The sequence below is a fragment of the Echeneis naucrates genome, chromosome 8, assembly GCF_900963305.1.
Source record: "Echeneis naucrates chromosome 8, fEcheNa1.1, whole genome shotgun sequence".
NCBI classification, from domain to species: domain Eukaryota; kingdom Metazoa; phylum Chordata; class Actinopteri; order Carangiformes; family Echeneidae; genus Echeneis; species Echeneis naucrates.
The window spans coordinates 16,967,652-16,992,213 of NC_042518.1; the positions used below are offsets into that span (position 1 = coordinate 16,967,652).

At 40.6% G+C, this 24,562-nt stretch overlaps 2 protein-coding genes across 4 annotated transcripts; both read right to left on the reverse strand.

Annotated features, from left to right (window-relative positions):
• Positions 1-90: 90 nt before the first annotated feature.
• On the reverse strand, positions 91-10,517 carry tefb (TEF transcription factor, PAR bZIP family member b). 2 transcript variants are annotated; one of them, XM_029509240.1, is made up of 4 exons: positions 10,273-10,517; positions 5,155-5,724; positions 4,061-4,278; positions 91-3,826 (listed from the first exon to the last, which is right to left on the reverse strand). In XM_029509240.1, the coding sequence occupies exons 1-4, from the start codon at positions 10,373-10,375 to the stop codon at positions 3,611-3,613; spliced, it is 1,107 nt and encodes a 368-aa protein (XP_029365100.1). In that variant the 5' UTR covers positions 10,376-10,517; the 3' UTR covers positions 91-3,610. The 2 variants fall into 2 exon arrangements, with proteins under 2 accessions (XP_029365100.1, XP_029365099.1); XM_029509239.1 differs by lacking the exon at positions 10,273-10,517 and adding an exon at positions 6,323-6,606.
• Positions 10,518-11,459: 942 nt separating this feature from the next.
• Positions 11,460-24,189, reverse strand: LOC115047244 (zinc finger CCCH domain-containing protein 7A-like). 2 transcript variants are annotated; one of them, XM_029508050.1, is made up of 23 exons: positions 23,938-24,189; positions 23,622-23,689; positions 23,470-23,506; positions 22,225-22,422; positions 20,835-20,993; positions 20,131-20,211; positions 19,691-19,750; positions 19,481-19,535; positions 19,181-19,329; positions 17,883-18,489; positions 17,458-17,519; positions 17,274-17,367; positions 16,929-17,087; positions 15,692-15,897; positions 15,442-15,542; positions 15,148-15,329; positions 14,393-14,478; positions 13,970-14,139; positions 13,779-13,839; positions 13,441-13,549; positions 13,180-13,316; positions 12,893-13,062; positions 11,460-12,322 (listed from the first exon to the last, which is right to left on the reverse strand). In XM_029508050.1, the coding sequence occupies exons 2-23, from the start codon at positions 23,678-23,680 to the stop codon at positions 12,142-12,144; spliced, it is 3,123 nt and encodes a 1,040-aa protein (XP_029363910.1). In that variant the 5' UTR covers positions 23,681-23,689; positions 23,938-24,189; the 3' UTR covers positions 11,460-12,141. The 2 variants fall into 2 exon arrangements, with proteins under 2 accessions (XP_029363910.1, XP_029363908.1); XM_029508048.1 differs by having other exon boundaries at positions 13,737-13,839.
• Between the last annotated feature and the right edge of the window lie 373 nt (positions 24,190-24,562).

The following is a 24,562-nucleotide window of genomic DNA, read 5'->3' on the forward strand; positions in this document are numbered from 1 at the left end:
AGTGAGTTTCTTTTGTCATCTACTGTTCCTTTGTCTCTTCACTGAGGTGAATCTCATTAGAGCTGCTTAAGCAATGTCAAAGCCAGAATCCACGTCATTAAATCTCAATTTATTTCATATACATGATACAAGATACAGTTAGGACATGGCACTGCAGTTGCATGTATCCTAGACATTGTTAGGACAATACAAAGACATCCAACAAAAACATATTTATATAAAAAGAGAGAAAAGAAAGCAAAACACAAAAACAAATGAAACCTTATAAATCTTTCCAATAAAGATATAAAAAAAAATCAGGAGTATAACAGCTACTTTGAATAGCAAACAAGGACATAGTGTCAGTGATGCAAAGCAAACCTGAAGCTAGTAAACTTTTTTACCGGATCATCTGTTCAAAACAGCCGTTTAGACCTTCAAACGTGACCATGTGCGCCATCTATAGACAAAGAAAACAACTGCACTCACAATTTTGCCACCTGCAGGCAGAATGTTAAAACTGCAGTTTTTAAAGCGTGTGATTATTTCAAATTCATTATGTGCTAATCTTCACCATTTTACACACATACAAGTCAGTTATTTATTGATTAAAGTATCTCTGGACTTTGACATCTCATTGTCTCAATGATAAATTGATCAAGCTTAACATTTATCAGAGGACACATGACATTTTAAATCCACCAGATAAAAACATTTGACATAAAAAAAGGGTATAAAACAGATGCATCAAGACATGGCACAAGTCTTAAAGTGCCATTCTGACTGAATCTGCATTGCTGCTGTCATTTTCATTCCCTATTGGTGGCACACGCTGGGATGAAGAACTGCAATCCACTAAACAACAATTATAAGCCTAGTTTGAGCAGGTGCTTTGCATCAGAAAGACAGATTGCTACATTGAGTATGTTGTGTTATAAAATATCTTGATTTATTGCCTTTTTAAAAGGCCAGTACCTTGAATCAGCCTTATGCAAAAATTTTTATTTTGTCAGAAAATAACTAGGTTTGCATTCTACACCGATGTATAATTGGTATAATGCAGTTAGTTGCATCAATATCAATTCAAAATTAGATGTACTGCTGAGAAAAATCTGTTACATTACACCATCAGGAAACTTAAACAAACACAGGAACTATCCAGAAAACCTAAAAGCACCAACTGATCCAGTGTATTTAGATATAGATCAATCTTAAGTAAATAGAAAACAATCCACACAGTGATCGAAAGATGCTGTTTCCAGTTGCTTTTCGCCCCAAGGCCAAGCAATGGCTGCACAAGGATGGGTGGTGCTATAATGCAAGTCATAAACACAGGACATCACAGCTAAGATGCTCTGCTTTTCCTCTTGACAGAACTGTACAGCAGACCATCAAATCACCCCAAATCCATTACCATACCATAGTTTTCAGCGATGGTTTACAGACATAAGTACACTTGGTGTAGAAGAGTGAAGAAGAAACTGACAAGTTTACTGGGTTTCATGCATTAGGATCCTATAGGACAGAGGATCTAAACTGGAAGCACAAATAACTTTGGGGCATTTCTATTTAGTACATCTTAGCAATTTTACATACAACATTATCACTGAAATTAAACAAGCATTACATAACAGAGTATTATTGCCACATTTATTTTCTTTCCAAGATTATGGTGATGATGAGCACAAGTCGACCGATCACAAAATCTGCATCAGTCAAAGACACTTGAGATAAAGAGTCCCATAACAGTCTGTAATGTATTTACTAATTTAAACACAGACTCAGCCAGTTTGGCAAAAACAACTCAATTCATCAACCTTGTTTTTAAGTTTTGCCAAATGGAACTAAGCTGTTTTTTTTTTGTGTGCTCTCTGGTTCAACCAACACCACACTGTAGCCCTGCTCAACTTCTTACCCATTCAAAATAGGAAGTGCTGGATGAGGTAAATAAGAGTGTGCCCTGTCCTTCCTGTGTTCAGACACATACTGTTTGTATGCATGTGTGTATAGAGAGGGAAACCCAGTTATATAAATCTGTTTTTAACATAAACATCCAAAAGCACAGTTTACCCATTGAAGTCCCTGCTCAGTCATTGATTTTGTTAAAAGTATTGTTTCTCAACAGAGTTAGACTTATCTGACATATTGTTGTACATCACAATCAACGGATGCATTATTACCATCAGAATAAATACAGCACTCATTGACTATTTGGCAGATATATGGAATAGTACTGGGTTAATAGAGACACAGTCAGAATCCCTGTCTTAACATGAGACAATCATTTAATCACAAAGTATAGAAGCAGTCAACTTTGGGCCTGGCAAAGTTCAAAAATACTTATGTATAGCTCAATCCAACTGTCACCACACCTGCACCAGCAGGCCGGTAGCAGCTCTAGCCTCCTCTACTTGCAGTGTGCAGTAAAATAAACACCCCTACATATGAAAATACCCCTCCGCCAGTGAGGGCCTTGGAGATCCTCAAGCTTAGGCCTTTGACCGTTGACAGTAACCTGCAGGAAAAAAAACTACAACTCGCAGCATTTAGAAATCCATATTTTGAGAAACCCCAAATCTGTTTTCTTTAATAAAGTATTCTTTTTATGAAGCTCTTGAAGCTGATCTGAGGTTAGTCGCAAAGGAAACTATATTAAAGTAGCTTTACGTTTATGTCATGCATGTTTTTTTACCCATAGAAGCTACTGTATCTCCCACTGTGGTTGTGGTAAATAAGGCAGACATCTGCCACCACTTTTTTAAGAAAAAGTGCAAAAAGAGATTACACACTAATACACACACATAGTGACGTGGTGCAAGGAGATGACTGATATATATACACAAAGGTTTTTAAACAGAGTTTTTGTGTGCATGTGTCACTAAGAATAATGTGCGGCTATGACTGAATCATACCACGGCCAAAAATCTCCTCTTTTTTTCCTCGGCTGACCTGAGGTCTGACTCCGTTTTCTTCAGGCTAGAAGAAACACTGTGAATCTGCTTCTTGCCCCTTTACCTATGTTTTCACCTGTCCCTCTCCAGCCATGCCGTGAGTTGATAAAACCCCCTTCTCTGAGCCTTAGCTGGAGTATTTCAAAGGAAGTACACACACAAGAATAAGTGAGGGACGGCAAGTATGCACCATTTTAAAAACACAACTTCTAACTGACATTATTCATGCTTTGGTCCACTGAGAATAAGTGCTATGCAGTGATAAAAACTGATTTGTGTTGTATTTAGAAGCCTATAATTTCCTTGTACCAGTCATCTTTTTTTTCTTTTTTTCATATTTCCTGAAACCATCTGGAGACAGACTGTATTTTCCACATGTTGTCTGACCATGGGAATATCCACAATCGTCACCTTCCTCTCTGAGTGTAGGAGCCAGGCGCTCTCCACAGGCCTTCCTGTGACCTCCACTCCCATCATGCCTTACTGCCTGCCAGTGTGTATCGAAAAACTCCAGCATCATGTTAAAAGCAACAACTAGAGCTTGACACAGTGACTGGAAATTAGCAACGACAAAAGTGCAAATTTAGATTCCCTTGGTGTTTGTGTCAGTGTTGGATTTTCTGGGGGAGGGAGTTTGGCTTTTGTCTCGTTGACACTTCATGGGATTTATTCTGAGTTCTTTACAGCGGGCCGTACTTAGCTTCATATCTGGCTAGGATGTTCTTGCAACGGCCACAGTCCTTCCTCAGCTCAGCCACTTGCTGCCTCAGGGCAGCGTTCTCCCGCTCCAGGAAGGAGGCACGCACTGTGATCTGGTTCTCCTTCAGCCGCCGTGCATCTCGAGAGCGCTTTGCTGCCAGATTGTTCTTCTTTCTCCTGGACCAGTATTTCTCATCCTGAGGGAGTCAAGGTGGAAGAGAAAGGGATGAAAAGGAGAGGAGGTGTAGTGAAACACTGCTAACATTGGAATGAAACTAAGCAGATAAATTAGGTGTCTTTCATTTTGCCTAAAACAATATCAATCTGTCATCTTCAGATCTACACATTTTATGACCACTATGTTAGTTATATCTCTCTAGGATGGATCACAGCATTAGCTCAGCAATGCATGTACAATTACTTCAGCCTACCTTTTGTTCATCAGGAACAAACACCTTTTTGGCCTTCTTAATCATAGGCTGCGGTTTCAACTCCTCGTCAGAGAACTTGTGTTTGCGAGGGTTGAACAGCTCACCCCCTGGTACACTGGACAACACCAGATCTGTGGGATCTGGCTGGAAGTTAATGTCCACCTCAATTGCGTCCGGGTCGATGGGGGAAGGTGTATTACGCTCTCCAGTGCTGCGATCTACATGTAGGGAGAGAAACTGTAAACCTGGACCCACAAGAGGTCACTCTGATAAAATAAAACATTTACTGATGTGTTAATTAATACCAAACATTTGCTACGTTTTTCTGTTGCATTTCATCTCAAATTAGATGTGGACACTTTTGAAATAACAGTTGGAACATTTCTATTATTCCATACTGCACTTTGAGTTTCTGTAAGGCATGATCTTCAGTTAACAGCATGTCATAAATATATCAATTAAACTTCTTTGTAATCAATTATTACATTATATATGTTTTGGGGCTTGTTTTTTTGCCTAGCTACATTATGCCCCTGTCTGGACATATGCAAACATTTTAAGTCTTTGGGAGAGATTATTTCCCTGAAGGTTACGAAAGCAGAAAAGGTTACAGAAAATAATTCTGTGATTTTACTTGACGTGAAGACACAAGTTTGTTTGTTTTTTAAGACTACTGTGATCTATAGTGAAAATGCAAACAGAAAAGTTATAATACAGGTTCAAAGATCAGTGGTTTCTCTTTGCCTATACACAAGTTAGTTCATTTCTCTGCATCAGCAGTGGGCAGCATGGTGTTATAGTGGTCAGAGCTGTTGTCCCACATTTCTGAGTTTGCATGTTCTCCACATGCTCATGTCTGTTTCCTCCCACTGTCCAAAGACATCATGTTTGGGTTAATTGGTGACTCTAAATTGTCCGTAGGTCTGAGTGTGAGTGGTTGTTGGCCTCTGTGTGTTGACCCTGTGATGGATTGGTGACCTGTCCAGGGTGCACCCTGCCCTCACCCAATGTGAGCTGGGATTGGCTCCAGCAACCCCCACGAACCGGGAACGAATAAGCGGTAGAACATGAATGAATAACCCAGAAAGACTAACCTGTTTTCTTCTCCTTTACTTTCACTTCTGATGTTGTCTCCTCAGATAAAGATTCCTCTTCTTGGCCTTCATCTTCTTCCTCATCTTCTTCATCTTCCTCTTCCTCTTCTACTTTAGCTGGTTGTAAGGTAGTGACTGTCACTGGTTCATCTGGTTCTGGGGCGGCTGTAGAGGTGGCACAGGGGGGAGGTGCTGAGGCAGAGACAGAGGCTGCAGCAGCAGGAGGAGTAGCAGTAGTAGTAGTAGTATTAGCTGTGGTAGCGGGAGCAACAACCTTGGCGGTGGGTTTGCCTTTGCCGTCCACTGAGGTGAGCGTCTTTTGCAGCTCTTCGTCCTCCAGGCTCACTGGGATCCCGTTTTCCAGGAGAAACTCGTCCAGGTCCATGTACTCCAAATGGAAGGTCTCACCATCATAGGGAATGGTCTTCTCCCAAATAGCTGGGGTTAGGGAGGCTGATACCCCCCCACTGCCACCTCCACCTCCTCCTCGGGAACCTCCACCAGCACTGGCTGCTCCTGCCCCGCCTCCCTCAGCATCCTCAGATGAGCACAGCTTCTCCTTCTCGATCTCTGCATTAAACACAGGAGGGAGTGGGAGTTAAATCGGGGGTTGCTTGATTTTCCTGTACACACATACACGAGAAAGGCCAATTAATGCATGGACAGAGGTGGGAGGTCACATCTGGCAAAATAAAAGGAGGTGAACAAAGCCGAAGAACCTAAGAATGAGTTGGACAGTGAGTGTACACCGCCAGATAAAATAAAGAACACAATCACAGTGTGTAGGGAAGTATAGTCCTGCTTGTTCTACGCATGGACCGCAAAACACACACACACCACACAAACTGGGGACTAGATCATGCCAGAGAACTGAGTTTAGAGAAAGGCCAAGCAGCGTGTGTGTCTTCAAGTGTTTTTCCCATGTGGAAATGCTGCCTGGAGAGCAGCAGAGAGGACTGAGAACTTTTTGTCCTTTTCTGTTTCCTCTCAGCCTCAGACCACACTGACCCCCGTCCGTCCTAATCTCGCGGAATTAACGGCCATGTTTTCATCCCGAAGTAATGCTCAGTAATGCTCAGCGCGGACAAAGAAGATTAAACCAAGCACAAGTGTTCGCCCTCCAAACCGCAAACAAACTCAAATTCACAAGACACAACCCGAGTCTTACCGTCGTCGCCTTCCTCCAGGATGTTCGGAGGGGGGATGTCCATGATCTTCTTTAAAACAAAAGGGAAGGACTTCTGCGGAGCCGCAGAGATGGTACCACTGGGCTGAAGCGACACTGCCACCGCGGCTTTGCCAGGCATTGTTCCCTGCCAAGCTCCAGGCAGACCTGGGCGATGTGCCTGACGTTAACGACAGAGCTGCCTCCTCGACCGAGGGGAAAAACTGAAGCGGTTCACAGCTGCTGCTGTTGTCGGGCCTCTGTCAATATTAACGCTGTTGGGTGCAAAAAAAAAAAAAAAACAACAACAGCACACTAAGCCCTTGTCCTACGCGCCACCGAGTGACCTAGTTGGATATTCACGAGTGACCAGCCGCGCCCACCCAGGGAATAGTAGAAGCTGATTGGCTGTCAGCTCTCTCATATAAATATGTATTGCAGCGGCATGGACGAGCATGTTTTTGTCTATATTATAGTAATTTACCGGGATGTTTCCACACATAAAGCATCAGTGACATCATATTAAGAAATTTTTTCATTGGAAACCATCTCCGTATGGAAACAGCAGGGGAAGGACAGGATGCGGGGAGCGACATGCCACTGTAAGCCCGCAAATCCACAGTACCTCTGTGCACACCCGCAGAGGCAGGACCCTGTGCGGCGCGCTCACGCCCAGGCTTCCCGTGGTGCCTCGCGACCCACCCACAGCTCGAGCACACTCGTGGCCCGACACGTGCAGCCACCCCCATCCCGATCACGTGAAAGTACAATCTGTCTAGGGGCGTGGTTTCACGTACTCAGCACGTGCGAGGCAAGGCAAGACGAAGCGGGCACGCGCATACCGTTCGAACACCTCACACGAGACTCGAATGCAACAGAGAACACGTTAATCACAAGCTGCAAGTAGTAGCACTCAAGTGTCCATAGCAACGTGTCACAGGCTAATTGCACATCCCATGATATGATGAAATGTTAGGACATCATAGCTTCCCAAGTCTTCTATAGGCGGTAGAGCTGGACCTTGGTATGAATTGCGCCATTCAATGTTTTACACAACTCAGAATTTGTAACGAAACACACGGAGGATTTTCCGCACTAAACTCGACCAGTTTCATCCAAGAGGCGAGATCACGTTTCCGCGCACGCGCCACAAAACAGCACGGGACAATGAGCGCGGGAAGGTCTCAAACGCGCATCAGCAGGATGTTTGGGTCCAGGAACACGATGTTCAAACCACACAACAGACGACGCTGCACCACACACTAGGCTCTGTTCTTCTAATAACTACACAGTCACATGAACTGCAAGCGTGTGAATGTGTGTGTGTGCTGTAACTGCCCCAGTGCAGTTAAATACCCTCAGCAGGAGACTAAAGACAAAGACATTTACCACCCCCCCCCCCCCCATTGTCTGAATGAGCTCTGGAACAAGCAAACTGAAGTCCAGGATGTTTTGGCTGAGCATTTGCAATCAACGTTTGGATTGTGCGACAAATCATTTTTTTTAATTAGATATACACCGAACCAATAAAAGTTCCAATGCTAACAGGTGCCATTTCTGCACAAGTTGGTGACACTGTCACTTGGATTTTTTTTCTGAAAATTATATTAAATAAGAATAGACCATGGATGTTTTTTTGTTGTTGTTGTTGTTTTTTTTTTTTTTTTTTTGGGGGGGGGGGGGGGGGGGGGGTTGGGATAGTATCTGAAGTGACTGAACTTTTATCACTGTTTATTAAGCATACATGAACTACATTCTCCAAACTTTCTTATGTTAATACACCTGGACATAGCTTGAGGCCCTCTCTTTGTGAGGATAATCAAGGTTAGGCAGAGAGCATTACTAAGCCAGTCTAGCTGCATAACTACAAGCTTTTTTTAAATCAAGATTTGGTATTAAAAGTATTTATTTATGGTTATTTGCAAAATTTTTGGCTGAGCATCAAAAAAAGTAAATACCGTGATGTTTTGTCATCAGCAGGAGGGGCCAGCTGTGTCTAAAAACACAAGCTTTAAACATTGAGTGTGTAGAACAGACAAACACCTCCGGGGGAAGGACACAATGCAGCTCTCTGCTTATCTTCCCTTTTTTTTTACACACTTAAAAACAATCACTCTAAGAACAACAGATGATTGAACTGCTGTTGTTTACAGTCCAATGCATATCTGATTGATAATTCCTTTGCTCTAAATGATAAAATGCATTAAATTCATCTTTAGCAGAATTTAGACAATGTTCCCTACTATGCATTATATCATGTCATTGTTTAGTAAGAAGTGCTAATAATTCTGATTAAAAATTCATGAGAAAAGTCAGTTTTCCCCAAAGACAATGATTTAAGATTACCGACTGCAACTAAAAGAAAGAACAAACAACAAGGTGACCCATAACTGTCACGTCATAGTATTAGCAAGCACAAATAATAAGGCAGTAAAACTGTAGATCCCAAAATGTGTACATGGATTTGTCTGAAACAATAGCAATAAATGCATCAAAGGTAAATATAACTTGGGGTAAGTACCTTTATGTGCTGTGTATTGCATATGTTGCAGCTTGACATTACTCTAAAAAATATACATCATATCTACATCAAAAAGATGAAAGGTTCCTTAAAATTTTTCTTCAAATTACAAGTTTATGGTTTTTTCTTTAAGTTTATCATGTCTAATAGTAAGCTGTAGTCATATATTGATACAGCGGCTAACACCCATATTGCTAAGGTATTATAGCACATACATGCCTAATATCGAATGAAGTTATGTCACTCAGATAATGCATCTTGGTTTTTGCAATTAACACCAGGGGAAAACCATTTTAAAATTATATAATATAATATGTGAAAGTGGCATCAGGTGGCACACTTTGGTGCCAGAATAAGTGATAGTCCCTAAATACATTGCAATGAGGTAAGTAAAAAAGGAATGCTCAGAAAGAAAGAATGGAAGTGGCATTTCTGTGGCTTGGCAGCATTTTATCTAGCATATCAATAAATTACAGCAAGGGAAACTTTGGACACCCCACCCCCACCCCCACCCACCATATGCTGTGTCTGTTTGCACTCCAAATTCCCAATAAAACCTAAAATGCCAAAAAAAAAAAAAAAACTAAAAAAGAAAGTAAGCAAGAAAGTGTGCATAAAGACTTGAATTCACAAAGAAACTAATGATGTGATGAAACACTGAGTGAGGACTGTTTCTGAGTTGTTGCATCATTTGCAGGCTGCTGAGGAGTGACTGTGGGGTGAAACAGTACAGACACTCTGCTGACACAATGCAGCTCACCGCCTTTGATCATCTGTCCACATTTCCACTAAAGCCTGAACCCTCAACTTTGTGTAATTTCCACACACAACCAGTCAGCATGAACAGCAGGAATCAATGAAACGGGGAATTGTGCAAGAGAGAACTACCAGAGAACATTTAAGGGCATTCAAATTAGTTTAGAGCCATTTTATGAAAGCTGTGAATTAAGTTTGTCGCTCAGTATTGACATATTTACAACAAATCAAACAAACAAAATATTATGCTCAGTTACCAGATTGTTAGGTACATTGAACTAAAACTATGATTTGTCCACCCTATTTATGACAGTGACTTAACTCCGGAATCACTAATGCACAATGCATTGTGCAGTTGTGCAACAGCACCACAAACCACTGCTTCAAAAACAACCACTCATAAAGTTGAGTCAACACCTCTACAAAAGGTTCAGCTAAAACAACTTACACCTTCCCTTTAGTTAAGTCATATGTGCTGTGTGTAAAATCCCACTGAAGAAAAATAGCTTGCCAAGTAAATGTAATGCACGAGGAAGTATATGATTTTACGGCAGTGGGGTAGAAATGAAGTGAGAGTTCCTCAATGATGTCTTTTCTCACTATTTACAAACTGCTGAATGAAACACAGTACTTGAGAAGAGATGAAAAGCTCCGGCAGCCTGAGTCCTGTTCTTACCGGTGTCATCGAAGACAGAGAAGGGGAACGGATAGTCAGCCAAAGACTTGAGGAGATCGGGCACGTCGTTCCTGTCCTCAAAGCTTTGGTTAGTTGTTGACATGATGAGCCCGTCAAACCGTCTGCTGAAAGACTAGAAGTGAAGAGCGGCTGGAGCTGCAACTGCGGGTTTCCGTGCGTTGCCTCAGCTGCTGACCTCAGTCACTTTTGTCCAACTTTGAAGGCAGTCTCATCACGGGGACTCCTGCATGTGTCCAAACAACATGCATTCAAATGAGCCCGCCGAGCCACGCCCCCTTTACGAGGTCGATTCGACCGCGATTGAGCACGCCCCCGCCACTCACGCCGCGGATCCAATGAGAGAGCAGGAGGCGGGCTTTACTGAGAGACAGGCACAACAACAGACCTGAGATGAGCACATTTCCCTCCACGCACGGCGGCACGTGCGAGTCTGGGAAAGCTCGAGACCGCGTCGGTCCGAGCTCTCGCGCCATCTATCGACCTGATCGAGTAGTAGAAGAAGAAGGAGGCGGAGAAAAAAATTTAAGTGGTAAAGTAATATCAGTTACAGTTAGCCTATTTATATCACAGAGGTGCTATTTAATGCTCCTATTATTATTATTATACATTTTATTAATTCAACTCTCATGGTTTACAACTTTTGGGCGCTTTCAGTTTTCTAAAAATTATGGCATGAATTCGTTATAGCTTTATGCATAAAACCTCAATTTGAGAAGTTTCAAGTAAATAAAGAAAAATTCTCTCTGAATCATATATATTGGTGTATAATTGCAACAGTATGTCTCATCACTCTAGAAAATGTTGTGAATTACACCTGACCACTGGCTATCTGCTGCTCTCCTCAAATATCCATCTGTTTTTATTACTTTATAAATAAAGTAATAAAAAAAAGTCTATAGTAGCTTCTCTGTTGTCTATATTCTATCGTTACTATATTGTCTATATTAGCTGTATATCTGGTAACTATATGATACATAATGTTCTTGTGTTAGAGAGCATACAAACATTTATAGCCAACTAACATTCCTATTATTAATAAACACAGCAGTTATATGACATAATAAACTAATCTGAGCTTGATATTTTTCCCCACCATGTATATTTTTCAGCCCAGGGTGTGGATTAAAAAAAAAAAAAAAAAATCACACTGGAGCCATACGTAGTGTTCCACATGGTTTACTCGCCATTTAGATACACAATAACCAAAACTATTTGTCTCATAAAAAAATATTTGGCCATTTTGGCAACAGCCTTCACTCATCATTCAAAAAGAAAAAAACATAATATGTATGCTACAAATAAAAACACAAAGTTGAATATCAACAACAGCAACAAAACTAAAGGATATCAAAGAGCAGAACAAAAAACATGTCATTTCCATGAACGTTTGGGACTGAAAGAATTTCAAAGGACAGGGCTTTGAGTACCCTCTCTTTGAGTGAACTGTAGAATGAAAGCATGTGTCTCATAGATTTGTGTGGCTATCACATGAATGGTAGGAGGCTTGGTTAAAAATAAACACTTCCCTATATTATCTATCCATCTATGAATATTATGTGACTGACTGTGTGTTTGTGTTTGACTGGTACTTGCTTGAGTCATGCTCTCAGAACACTGGATAGTTTGTGTAGAGGGTTTGGCTGTACAGACATGAGCCACACATGTAGCTCCACACACAGTTTGGAGAAATTCAAATATTTATGCATTTCAAGTGAATGGTATATGACATTTTGAGAAAGCAAATCTCAGTACATCTTTCAAAACCTTTGGCTAACTGGACACCTGCTTATTTTGGGTTTGATAAGAAATACATTGATGTGACACTTTGGTAGGTACAAAAATGGGTTCTCAGTCCTGCAGTAGAAAGTTGTACTTCCCAAAGTCCAATTCATCAGGCATGATGAGCATGTCTTCCCTGGCTTGAGCCAGCTTCTGTCGCAGGAAATCCCGTCTCTCAGTCCACTCCTTCAGCTCCTCCGGGCTGTGGGCAAAGTCGCAGCCCACACCATCTTTACAGCCGCCATCCAACCTGTCAGTCATTAAGAGGATTCCGTATGATTTAGTTTTCACATATTTAATCAGATCATCAGACCTACTGTAAAAAACAAACAAACAAACAAACAAACCTTTCTACCCCCATACAGAAAAGTTTTACAGAACTGTGCAGCAGTGAATTCTCCGTACTGCATATTTGCTCTTTTTTTGCTCTCTTTTCCACCACTAGAAGCATCTATGTTACACTGACCTACTCCAAAGTTTCATTTCTGACATTCAGAGAAATCAGGAACACTGGAAAAGATTGTAAAGAAGCAAGAGGAGTAGAGGGCAGTAAAATAATCTGGATGTGAAGTTTTATCTATTTCTCTGACCACACCCATCAGTACACAGCAGTGTACTATCACACACAAGTCATTTTAAAATGGTTCATAGTTGCCCTATTGGTTTCTAATCAAGGTGTCCCCAAATCTCACCCCGGAGATCAATATCACTCCCTAAGCAGTTGAATTCATTCATTCAGTTGTGTTGCTGTGCTGCTCCGGGTGAATTCAAGAGTGAATTATTTTCTAAATCTAAAAGCCAATTCAGGAATAGATCTTACTTGGGGCAAAGTTCAAAGTTTGTTCCAGGAAAACGGTAGTTCCACATCAGAGCTTCATCTTCTCCCTCATAGCTGAACACTCTGTCCTTGTGTTTCTCAGAGGAGATGTGCTGCTGCCACTGACGCTCACTGTTACTGTGTCTACCACAGAGACGGCAGTGGAAGCCACTCTAAAATGTAAAGAGGAAGCATAGTTGACATCTTAGCCTTACAGATGCATAGTCAGGAATTTTTAGCTTTGGCACAGTTTTTGGTTTTATCGAACTGAAATACAAATGTAAACCCACCATTGGTTCAACGTTGTCGGTTGGCATGGCAATACATTTCTCTTCTGGAACGGGCTGGGTGACCCCGGCACCGTTTGCTTGGTGGTTTTGACCATTTAGTGTTAGCCACATGTCATATATCTGTTGCATGTCCCACACTATGGCCGTAGAAAAAGCAGTGTAAGACATTTTTGATTCATTAAATGTTATTATCATGCTAGTAACGCATGACCATGTGTGGACAACATTAAACAACAAAATGAAATTATTTTAATCACTCACAGTCATTATTCTTCATATACGTCCACATTTCTTTCTCCTCTTGGCTGTGAGCAAATGTGCAGTTTGCGCTGTAGCTACATTTCTTTCTGTCCAAAACCCGGGGACAGATCTGCAAAGACAAAGCTGTATACCGTTAAACACTGATCAAAATGTACACCACTTACTCTTAGGAGATGTCACCATTGTGGCAATTTCAAATAGTTAACATAAAGAACAAGAAATGCATGGGCTAAGTGGAAGAGCCCTGTGTTCAGCAATAGATGTGTACAAATATGAAAGGAAAGAAGCACACCTACATCATATTGTGCAGGTCTTTTAGTCTGTGGCAGTGACCTGACCTGAACCCATTTACTTCTCTCTAAAGACTTAACCAGCAGCACCCGCCTGTCTTTAGTCCACCTGAAGAAGATGAAGTCACAAGAGTATCAATCTTTTATTTATGTCTTTGGCAGGAAATCTCTATTAAATATACTTGTTCCATGATTTTATCCTCACATATAAGAACTCTGCAGACATTATTTTTACTTACTTATGCTTGGTCTTAGCAGTGCAGTACTTGAGGCTTTTGTCTGGTTCACTGATCAGACCATCACACCAGCACTGAGCACAGGAAAACTTCATCTTCTTGTTCAGAACCTTCCCAGATCCACTTCCACCTCCTCCACCTGTCAGTTTGCTCCCATTACATCCAAAAGGGAACTGCTCAAATTAAATGAAATACAAGTGAATATCACTTCACAGCATTCTTCTATAGGTTTAATTTTTCATCTGCCAAAATCAACTATTCTAAAAATCCCTTAAACTACCAACTTTAATAAGAGGTTTAAGATGGTTAATAATTACACAGCTTTGAGTTCTTACTTTCATCATATTTGGAAAAATAAAAGCACATGATGCATCTCCTGAACAACCATTGTGTCCTTTCAATAAAAGTGATAAGAATCCATCTTACTCTATTCCCTCTCTGTTTGCTTGAGGTTGGCTCCTGCTTGTCATAGTACTTTGTGGCTACTTTCACAATCTCATCTGGGCTGATACCTATAAATAACAAAAACACATGTACAGTTTTACATTTGCAGTGCATCTTTAGAGAAATACTAGAAGCTGCAGTGTTCAGCAGAGTACTGAAAGTCAAAACAAACACTACACTATGATTTTACCACATTTAATAACTGAACTTAGAGCAGTATTAACAGGGTTGGCCACAAACTGACCAATACCTTAGAAAAATTATATGCCATTTTACCAAACAGTTGCCTATATATACACTGGCAGTGAATATCATAAACTTCTATAGTGTATAATTTGGTCTCAGCAATTTCTCGAGAAATATTTGGCTCTGAATCTGCTACATTTTCTACTATGTGCATCAGCTAATGGGTAACCAAGTCAGTCTGCTGTTTGGTTCTGAACATGTGGTGCACAGTGCCTCCCCCCATTAAAAACAACTATTCCTGCAATAAACTATATTGACGAGAGGGGTGAAGTGAATTAAGGAAAATTTAGTGACACACCATGAAACTGAAACAGCTTGTCAAAATTAATGTTGATTAAAGTATATTTGAAAGAAAGCCAGTGTCAATCAAAAGCATTTCCACCAAATAGTAGTAGTAATAATAATAATAATAATAATAATAATAATAATAAGTGTTGTTGACAAATAAGATTCAAACACTCTTGACTCTACTATTTTGTGATGGTGTGTACCTGTCAATCGCTGTACCCTCCACGTTTTTAATTCTATGATGGAGTGGGCATAGTAGCATTTGTCCTGTCTCTGGCAGCCATAACGGGTGGCTTGATGACACAAGTCCAGCTGGCAGAGGAGGCTCAGTGGACGGACCTTACTGTAGTTCACATTATGGTTCCTCACCACAAATGCCAAACACCTGACAGGCAAATAAAGTTCAAGGGATTCAAAGTTTGTTCAAGAGGTTGCTTTTGTGTTAAGGGTCAGAGGACTCTGTTTCCAACAAATGTGTTCCTGCAAATCATACTCACTTATTGGCATCAAAGGTGTGGCGAGCATCCAAGTTGGAGCAGATGGTGGGACTGTCTCTGCAGCGCTTGCTGATGATTCTGGGTTTATTGTTGTAGCACTCCTATGGAGACAGAAACACAAAAAGAAAAAGGACAAGCAAACAAAGATGAGACCACCAAATTTTAATAGTAGCACAAACAAGTAAAACAGAAATGACTTGAAGGCAGGTTTGTGAAGTGATAATTATGTCAGCTGTGTAAGTGTAGAGACCTGACAGAGGAAGATGAACATGCCCTTGTGTTCCCATTGCAGGCGCCTGATGCTTTCTACAGGGTCCAGTTTGGAAGCTGCTGTCTCAAACAGCAGGCTTCTTTCCAGTGTCCCCTTCCTCTCTTCTGTCCAAACATCAATCTCCAGCTGGTTGTAGGCAAAAGTACATGCTTCTCCGTACTGACACCAGCCATTATTCTGCAGATCTGGGTGTGGAAGAAAAGTTCATCCTTAAAAATAAGAGTTGTTTGAATTTCAATAGTAACTGACAGACATGGCTGGGGTTTTTTTTTTTACTGGGTTCATTTATTCCCTTTTACTTCAAGTTTCTTCAAGCTAAGCCATTTACCTAGTTAACACCATTATACGTGAAAGCTAATGGACTATATAAACTATATAGACTTATACAACTTTGATTGCATTTGCTGCTATTGTTGTACCACTTGTTTAGAATGTATGATTCTTAGCTAAATGCTAACACTAACATGCTAGCATTTTCACAGTAACAATGTTACCATGTTAGCATAGGTATAATGTCTATCCACTCAGTTTAGCATATTAGCATGTTAGCATTTGCTAATTAGTTTCAAAAATTACATCTGAGACTGACAGCTTAGCTGTTGTTGCCACCACATGAAATTCCCATCCAGCTAGCCGCTATCCTAGCATGGCTAAAATTGTTCTGTAGGAGCAGATGTTCATGCTTAATCTAATGTTTCCACAAGTATCATATTGGGGATCAAAATGTGGGGTCAAATGATACCAAGTCTTATCAGCCGCACTTACAGTAGTGGTGATTATTCCTTCTGTCTGAAAACAAATGATTCAAGCCATTTCCCTCACAAAGTTAAATTAGGACTTAGAATATATATATATAAAAAAAAAAAAATTACTATAACAAAGTTGAATATCCTAAGACATGGACCCCTCCCTTCATTTATCAAGTATCTGTCAGAGAAATTAGTTTTGCAAACATGCCAGTGTCATACCTCTATAAACTGAAATCTGTTATCATTAACAATAATGTGCTATGCAAGCCAGTTTAACTAAAATAACAAGCAAAAACCAATGAGTCACCTGATTCAAATGAGTGGCTCCTTATCAGACCTCAGCAGAGCTTGATAACAAGCTGATCATTTGAATCGGGTGTGTTGGAGGAGGAAGTCTAAAACATGTAGGACAGCGGCCCTCCAGGACTGGAGTTGAAACACCTCTGATCTAATTGATTGACACTTACTCTTGCAAAGTACAAATGGTGCTGTGAAGGTTGTCCGGGGAATCGGCCGCACTCTGGTCCACCCTAAAGAAGGACTTTCCTTTCGTCTACATAAGAGAATGTCTTGCATACAGCTGTGAACGAGGTCCGGCTTGTGCACAAAAGTATGTATTCCTTGCCCTAAAAACATAAGTACAAAATATCTTTGAATGTAAGATATTCAATAGGAACAAAAGTAGGAGTAGTTTTTTTTTACTGAATATGTAGCTTTGTGAATGTCTGTAAATTAAGCTTTGTGATCTTAAAATGGATTATAAAGATTCTCTTACTATTCCAGTTACTTTGAAAAAGGACTGTTGGACGTACCTTCCCGAGGGAAACATGCTGAGCAGGCCTGCAGGAACTCGTGGGTGGAGGATAAGGGGTTAGAAACTGTAGTCTGCGTTTCTTCTTTCCTCTCCTTTATTGGCACACAAAGAATAAGATTTCATTTAATGCCAATGGAAATGAGAAAAAAAAATCTTAACACAAGACAAATAATCAGTCTTACTTTGTAGTTGTTCCTTAGAGGTCGCATTACTGGAGTTACAGCAGTGTGAGAGTGTGGGTTACCTGGAGAGTAATAAGAAACCCTATTATATTTTATACACATCAGCATGACATTTTAAAAAGGATGACACTTAGTGAAATCATATTTCCTGTATAGCTACATTTAATTTATATATAGACAAGCTATATGCTCACATTTCCATGTTTCCTAACTTCCTTAAAGTTGACCTGAAACATTCATTGTAGTTTTAATTCTTTTAATCTTGTTCTTTCATTCCTGCAATTTACAGCATGATTAAAATCTTCTTTAGACATCCAGAAGTCCTATAAAAGGTTAGTGAAGACAAGCAAAACGCTACTGTAGGTCAGACACATCCACGTCTAGCAAATTGCAAATAGCATAAGTTGTCAATTAACCATAATCACCGATTGAGCCGAAATCAGAGAGTGAATCCAGGCTTGCTCCCCCAATGGAGACTGTCGGCAAAGCTGCACCTTCCAAGGAGGGAAATGAGTCCAGGGCATCAAGAGAACCAAGGTTGCCAACAGCTTTCAGTCCAATTGTAGGAACACCACCACAATGGCTACCTTGATCAGAGACAGGCTCCAGGGTATTTAGTTCATCCAGCAAATCATCAAGGGACTTCTCCCCCATGTCCAGTTCGGTTTTGCTTTTATCAGTCTCCTCAGCAGCAGCACTTGGTGTTGTATCCAAAAAATCATCCAAGGAATCAAGGCCATCCAGGACATTCGGCGCACCAAAGGTGGGTCTTAAATTTGGAGTACCTTCAGCACCTCCATCTCCAGAGAAGTCGTCTAAGGTGTCCAAACTCTGGGAGGTCAAAAGGTCGTCCAGACTGTCAAGTGCTGCAGTCTTAGTAGCGTGCTCCCCACCTGTAAGGGAATCCAGGGAGTTCAGTTGGCTGACGGCTGAGCTGAAGAAAGCCCGGGGCAGCTGAGGTGTGGGGGCAGGCAGCACTGGAGGAACTGTGTGCCCACAAGTGGAAGTCCTACTGGGAACGGAGAATGCTGCCTGGAGAATATGGAGGAAGAAACTTGAGTGAAGATGGAAGTAAAAAAACAAAATAATATTCAGATAGCGTGTAACACTAAGTAAAAAAAAATCTATATAACTTTGATAGAATTTGTTTATTCAATAAATCAAATAAGTGAAATTCAAGTACCTAAAATATGTGTTACTCTTTGCCCACACTTGAGGCTGCAATAATCTATATTTTTACATTTAAAAATAATTTATCATCATTAAAAATTATTATCTTGGTTTTCCATATTGAAAGAATGGCAGAGTGACACTGTTAAGGAGGACTAGCTAAACTTGGGATAGATTTATTTCAGGGTTAAAAGGATACAAACATAGGGTTAAAGTCATAAGTCAATGTTTAGGAGAAATTCATAGTTTTTTGGATAGCCTTTCTTTCTCGCATGAAGCAATGTATCAGGAACAATTTCGTCAGATTTGCCACAAGTGTTTTGTCATATACGCAAAATAAGTTAATTACTGGCCTATAACAACAAAAGCTGCATTCAGATATTAGGTTGTGTTGCAGCAAAAGTGCATGCAGGTTAAACATTTTTGCTGTACGTTGCAGCAACCTTTGAAGAACGCAACCCCAGAAACCCTCCAAACCCCTCTGGGCTTTGTTTTTAGACACACGGTCAACTTTCGTATGAACACGCCCAAGCACAGGACAAGGAAATTTTACCTCAGATGACTCCTGGTCAGTGGGAAAGTCGTCAAGCAGGCTGTCCAAGTCATCCCCCATCAGCTCACAGTCCCCAAAAGCGTCAGGTGCTGGGGAGGGGGCAGGTTGTGTGGAGGTAACAGTGGATTGAGGCATGCCACGAAAACTGACTGAAGAGAAACAGGAGGGAAATTATTTTGTTCCATTTTACATCACATTTATGTTGAAGACCTTTTGGTGAACAGTGAAAACAGATGTGGACACATACTGGTAAAAATTATTGATACAATTCTGGTTTTTGATCAAGTCAAAAACTCATACCTGGTGCAAAGCCACTTAGAGGATTCATAGCATTCTCTAAATTATCACCAGACATCTGGAGGCAAACAGGAAAAATAAACACGTGAAGAACACACCATTTAACTGCAACAGGACTGGTTGGCTGAGGCACACAACCACAACACTGTAATTCTGTTTTGTTATTATTATAATTTTTTTTTCATTTGTCACAAAACTACTTGTGGATCTTGCCTTAATGGGTTCAGCGGTCTTGTTTCCATTTGAGACACCCCTTGTTATAAGTGTGCCTTCCTGTAATAGAAGAGAAAACAAATTGAATTGGAGAGACCAAGAAAACCGAGGAACAGAGAAGAACAAATCTGCACTTTGTCTACATTTTAGTTAGGCAACACAATGGCACATGCTGAGACACGATAAATGTTTTTTCCTTGTTTTATATAAAAACAACAGCCCTTTCTTTCAAGTCTGGGAAAGCTACCACCTCATTGCACTGCATATTTAAATGACAGAACTTTCAGTTTCAATGTAGTGAAATAACACAGTTGTTGAAATGATCTTTATATTCAATAGCTTAAAACAGTGTCCAAAACTACTTCAGTAAGGTTTACTATGATTATACAAAGCTGCCGTTTATATGCATATATGAAGTTAGGTGCAACCATTTTACCAACCTTTGTGCTGACATAGGGTTTTCGATTTTTTAGCCCCAGGTGGAATGCTAGTTCCTGTGCAAGCTCATTCACATCTTTATTCTGTGAACAGTAATCAGACGAAGAATGAAGGATTGGATTCAGTACACAAGGTACAAATCTGTGACATTTAATATATTGAGTGTTCATAACATTGTGAGGCTTTGTTTAGGCATTGTGCATTCAGCTAATTAGCTATTAGCTGGTAAAGTAAAGCACGGATGAGGATGATGAGTACATTTACAGTTTGCTGGTATTTATACATAACCTAAAGTTATAGATATATTCTTGAAATGTTGGTGGTGGTAAATAAAAACCAGGTGTCACAGAAATCCAGTAGATGCTGAGATACACACACAGGCTCTGCCATGCTGAGAAACATGATGTTAGCGTAAGACTAAGAGGACTTATGATCAATCACTTTTTTTAAACCGATATTTCCAAAGCCAAGATTGAACCTTGGAGGCGTTGTTCAGTTACATCTTACAGGAGAACACTTTCGCTGTTCATTGCCACAGTATATCTGTTTACTCTGAAACAAGAAACTTTCATAACCTGAAGATGACGAATTCCACTTCAAGATCTAACTATCACCAATTGACTTGAAATGGTGAGAACCCAGACAATAACTTCTCTTCATTCACAAACGCTCTTATAGTGAAGCCCAAATTCTGGCTTTCATTTACCAGGCGAGTGATAAGCAGACAGTCTGTGGTACAGTTGTAGGCCTCCTTATACTTCCCAAGCTCCTTTAAACAAAGTGCCTTCCTGTACAGGGCCCTGCAGCTTTCCTTACATACTTCAAGAGCTCTGTCGCAGTCTTTCACGCCTTGATCATATTCTCCCTGTGGAAAACATGACAAATACAGAAGATGTGATAAGAGTTTAAATGACAGTATAAGTTAATGCAACCCAGACAAAAGATTTGCAGCAGCTAGAGGATTGTTTGGTATGCAAGGTTAAGCTCCAAGGCCTTGTACTGCTGATAAAAACATCTAACTGATTTAGTGCTGGTCACATTCGTTTACATAAAGAGGTATAGTTTTTAGGAGCAGCTTCATAACTCAGGTGTGAGGAGGAGTGAGGACTCCACTAATTTCATTGTCAATTAACCTGATGATTATTTTCTTGAATTAATTTTTAGTGTATAAATATCAGAAAACTGAATTGTCTAGTCCAATTTTTGGGTTCAATGATGACAACTTCAAAAGTCTGCACCCAAAGATATTCAGTTTGTATGTAACCAGTTTATATAAAAACAGAGAGAGGGGGAACATCTTCATATTTGAGAGGCAGAAAACAGATACTTTTGTTTTTTACTAATTGTTTTTCAGTTGATTAATTAATCATAGTGGCTTTCAATGAGAAATACTAATGTAAGTCTGCTAACATACGAAACTAGAATTTTAGTAGTGTCACAAAGTCAAACGTGATGCATATCGACTTTAGACGTTTTAGTAAGTATATGTAATTAAATGAAATTTCATTAGAACTATTTTACCTTTTGATCTGGTGCTAGAAGAAAAATTAAGGGGATAGCCAAAGTAAATATTCATTATTAGGGAAACATGAATGCCTCTCTCAAGTTTCCTGGAAATCCATCTGGTATGTTCAGATGTTTCACAAAAAACAGATGCTGGCAGTAGATGGAAAGTCAGGGGAATAAAATTATTCTGAAATATTATCTGGTAAACCTTAATATCTGTATTTCCAAAAATTAGACCTCCTTATTAAAATGTCAAGAAAACTTGAGTTACACGATACGTTACAGTTAAGAATTACTCATGAGAAAGGAATGTAGCATTAAATACGCATAAACAGTTGTGATCCAACAACCAGCATCTTATGGGGTATCTAAGATAAAAAGTTGAATCTATTAAAAACACCAGTAATTTTCATGGGTTAATTGCATTTCATCTGGCTCCACAGTTGACTCCCTCATGCTAAATTCCGGTTTGGTTGTGTAGAAGTGTTAATCACAGTGAAATATTAGTGCCCAAACAGATCAGTGTACACTTGTCTGACTTGTCTGCTGTTCCAGAACCCCCCCCCCCAAAAAAAAAAAAAAAATCTCACCATACTGTGATAGGCAGTAGCTCGGTTCACATAAAGGCTCTCCACCAAAGCTTCTGGGATCTGGATGTCCTCTCCTGAAGCATAGCATGATACGTTCAGGCCTTCACTATACTCTCTCACTCCCTGCTCCAATTCTCCCTCTCTGAACAAGGCGTTGCCCTCATTGAGCAGGTTGCACACAAGCTGGGTCAGGAAGTCCTGACAGAGAAGAAAAAAAAAACAAAACAAAACAGAATGAGCTTATAAGTTTATGAATGACTTCGGACACTCACTGTATTTTGTGAATGTAAGCATAATAGCTCAAAGAATATAAGAGATTAATAGGAATTTTCAAAAGCATCTAGAGTAAAGCCATGCTAGCAGCCATCAAAGGCTTTACAGTATGATTGCAGAGTGTATATCTGACAAGTGACAAATAAGCTGGGATTGGTTAGAGCACCCCCTGCCACCAGGAAGCAGATAAGCATTAGAAGGTGAATGAATGAATGGAATGGAATTCAAATTTCATCAGCTGATTATGTTATAGTCTAAACAAAGCAGCATATTTCTGCAGATACAATGTGCTACAAATCCTATTCTCCAAATTTGAGGGAACATACTTGTTTGGTCCATGTCATCCATCCAGGAGCTGTCAGAAGGGTTGAACTGACTGACCACTGGATGACTTATTGTTTACACAATAAAAGGAAAAAATCCAAACCTCTACAGTATCAGAGTTTCATACTGGGGTTGTTTTCTTATTTTTTCAGACAGGGAATTTTGCTCTAAAAATATGTTAGCTTTCGGTGTTTTTTGGCCCACTCAGAAATCCAAGGTGTAATTTGCTTTTGGTTTGGGAAGTTTACTTGTAAAGCATTCCTTCAGAGAGCATATGTGCAGCAGAAGCATTAACAGAGACCAATAACACTTTCAAAAACAGGAGTGTTGAGATAAAACTTGAAGAGCATCTGAAGCACATCCTAGCAGAAAAAGCTAACACTGCGTCTGAGAAAGGAAAACTTAGAAAGGTTTCACATATAAGATAAGACCATAATACCTTGTCTTTATTTATACACAGAGCCAAGAGTGACGAGTGCAATGGTAGGAAAGGAGAAGAGGTATAACAGAGAGCAAGCTGGGAGGTCTGTGAGCTCAGCAGCAAATTAGGACCAAGGTTTTGTGGATCATAAAGGCATAAACCAAGAGGACAGAGCGGAGAGACAGTGGAGACAGACATAACTTTGTATTTGTAACAACATCTGATACCTGGTAGTGCTCCGGCTCTGGATAAGCCAGGGAAGACCTTGAACAAAAGTAAACTTGCTTAGTAAGTGTACTTGTACATGTGAATGATCAGGGGTATGAGTCATTAGGTTTCACTTTCTGCAGGCCCCTAACAAGACTGCTTCAACACTCACTGTATAAATTTCAGAGCTTTGCTTATTTCCTCTTTTCTTTTTTGCCTGTCAGGCTCCATTCTTGTTCACTGGAAGGAGAACAAAAACAGCACGATTGGATTATGTTAAATGGTAAATGTAGCTGGTGTCCACCCACTTCCACCACGAGTACCAAACCAAGAAACAGCCACAGCTTTGTTACACCGTGCAACGACACTCGGGACACCGACTGAGCCTGCGTTCAGGCTCGCCCCCTCCACATAACCCCAAACACCCAGCAAACAAGCCCCAGATCTGGATAGCCGGGCCGACATGATGTGACTTCCAACACACCTACCTGATGAAGGGAGGAAGTTCACTGACCCCGGGCTGGCTTCATCGGCTTGACATCTGAGTGGCAGGTGGGGAAAGTTTCAGCAGCAGGAAGAATGTGCTCGGCTCTGAAAAATGTGAAGGACACCGGGAGGTCTCTGAGCTCAGCAGCAAATTAGTGAGTGTAGATCATAAAGGAGTGAAACCAAGTTCCCAGCTAAGTTTCGATTTCCTGCAAATCTGGCCTGCCGTCCGGCGACTGGCCCTTTAAAGAATCTGAGGACAGTACGCCCCGCGTACAGTCTGTCAGGAAACACTTCCTGCCTCCTAGCCCCACCCACACCCTGCTCTGAGCAACCGTGCACAATACAAGGTACAGTTTGAATGAATGAATAAAGTTGCTGCCTACGGTAACAATTAAATATATTAATCTTCTGCCGCTTATCAGGACAGGTCACCTGTCCATCACAGAGCCAGCACACAGAGACAGACAGAGATCAACAACCACTCACACTCAGACTCAGACCTTTAGAGTCACCAGTTAACCCAAACATGATGGATTTGGATGGCAGGAGGAAACCCACGCAGGCAGGGGAGAACATGCAACCTCCACACAGAAAGACCGCAGGCCAGGGACCGAACCCTTTTCC

Bases quoted from the DNA above. Each gene is read 5' to 3' on its own strand.
- LOC115047244 (XM_029508048.1), bottom strand. From the start codon at position 23,680: ATGGAGCCTGACAGGCAAAAAAGAAAAGAGGAAATAAGCAAAGCTCTG. The intron at 17,368-17,457 runs GTAAGACTGATT...GTGCCAATAAAG, and splicing joins CTCTAAGGAACAACTACAAA to GAGAGGAAAGAAGAAACGCA. The intron at 13,840-13,969 runs GTAAGTAAAAAT...CATCTTCTTCAG, and splicing joins ACTGCTAAGACCAAGCATAA to GTGGACTAAAGACAGGCGGG.
- tefb (XM_029509239.1), bottom strand. From the start codon at position 6,461: ATGCCTGGCAAAGCCGCGGTGGCAGTGTCGCTTCAGCCCAGTGGTACC. The intron at 4,279-5,154 runs GTTAGTCTTTCT...CCCTACATGTAG, and splicing joins AGTAAAGGAGAAGAAAACAG to ATCGCAGCACTGGAGAGCGT. The intron at 3,827-4,060 runs GTAGGCTGAAGT...TGACTCCCTCAG, and splicing joins TTGTTCCTGATGAACAAAAG to GATGAGAAATACTGGTCCAG.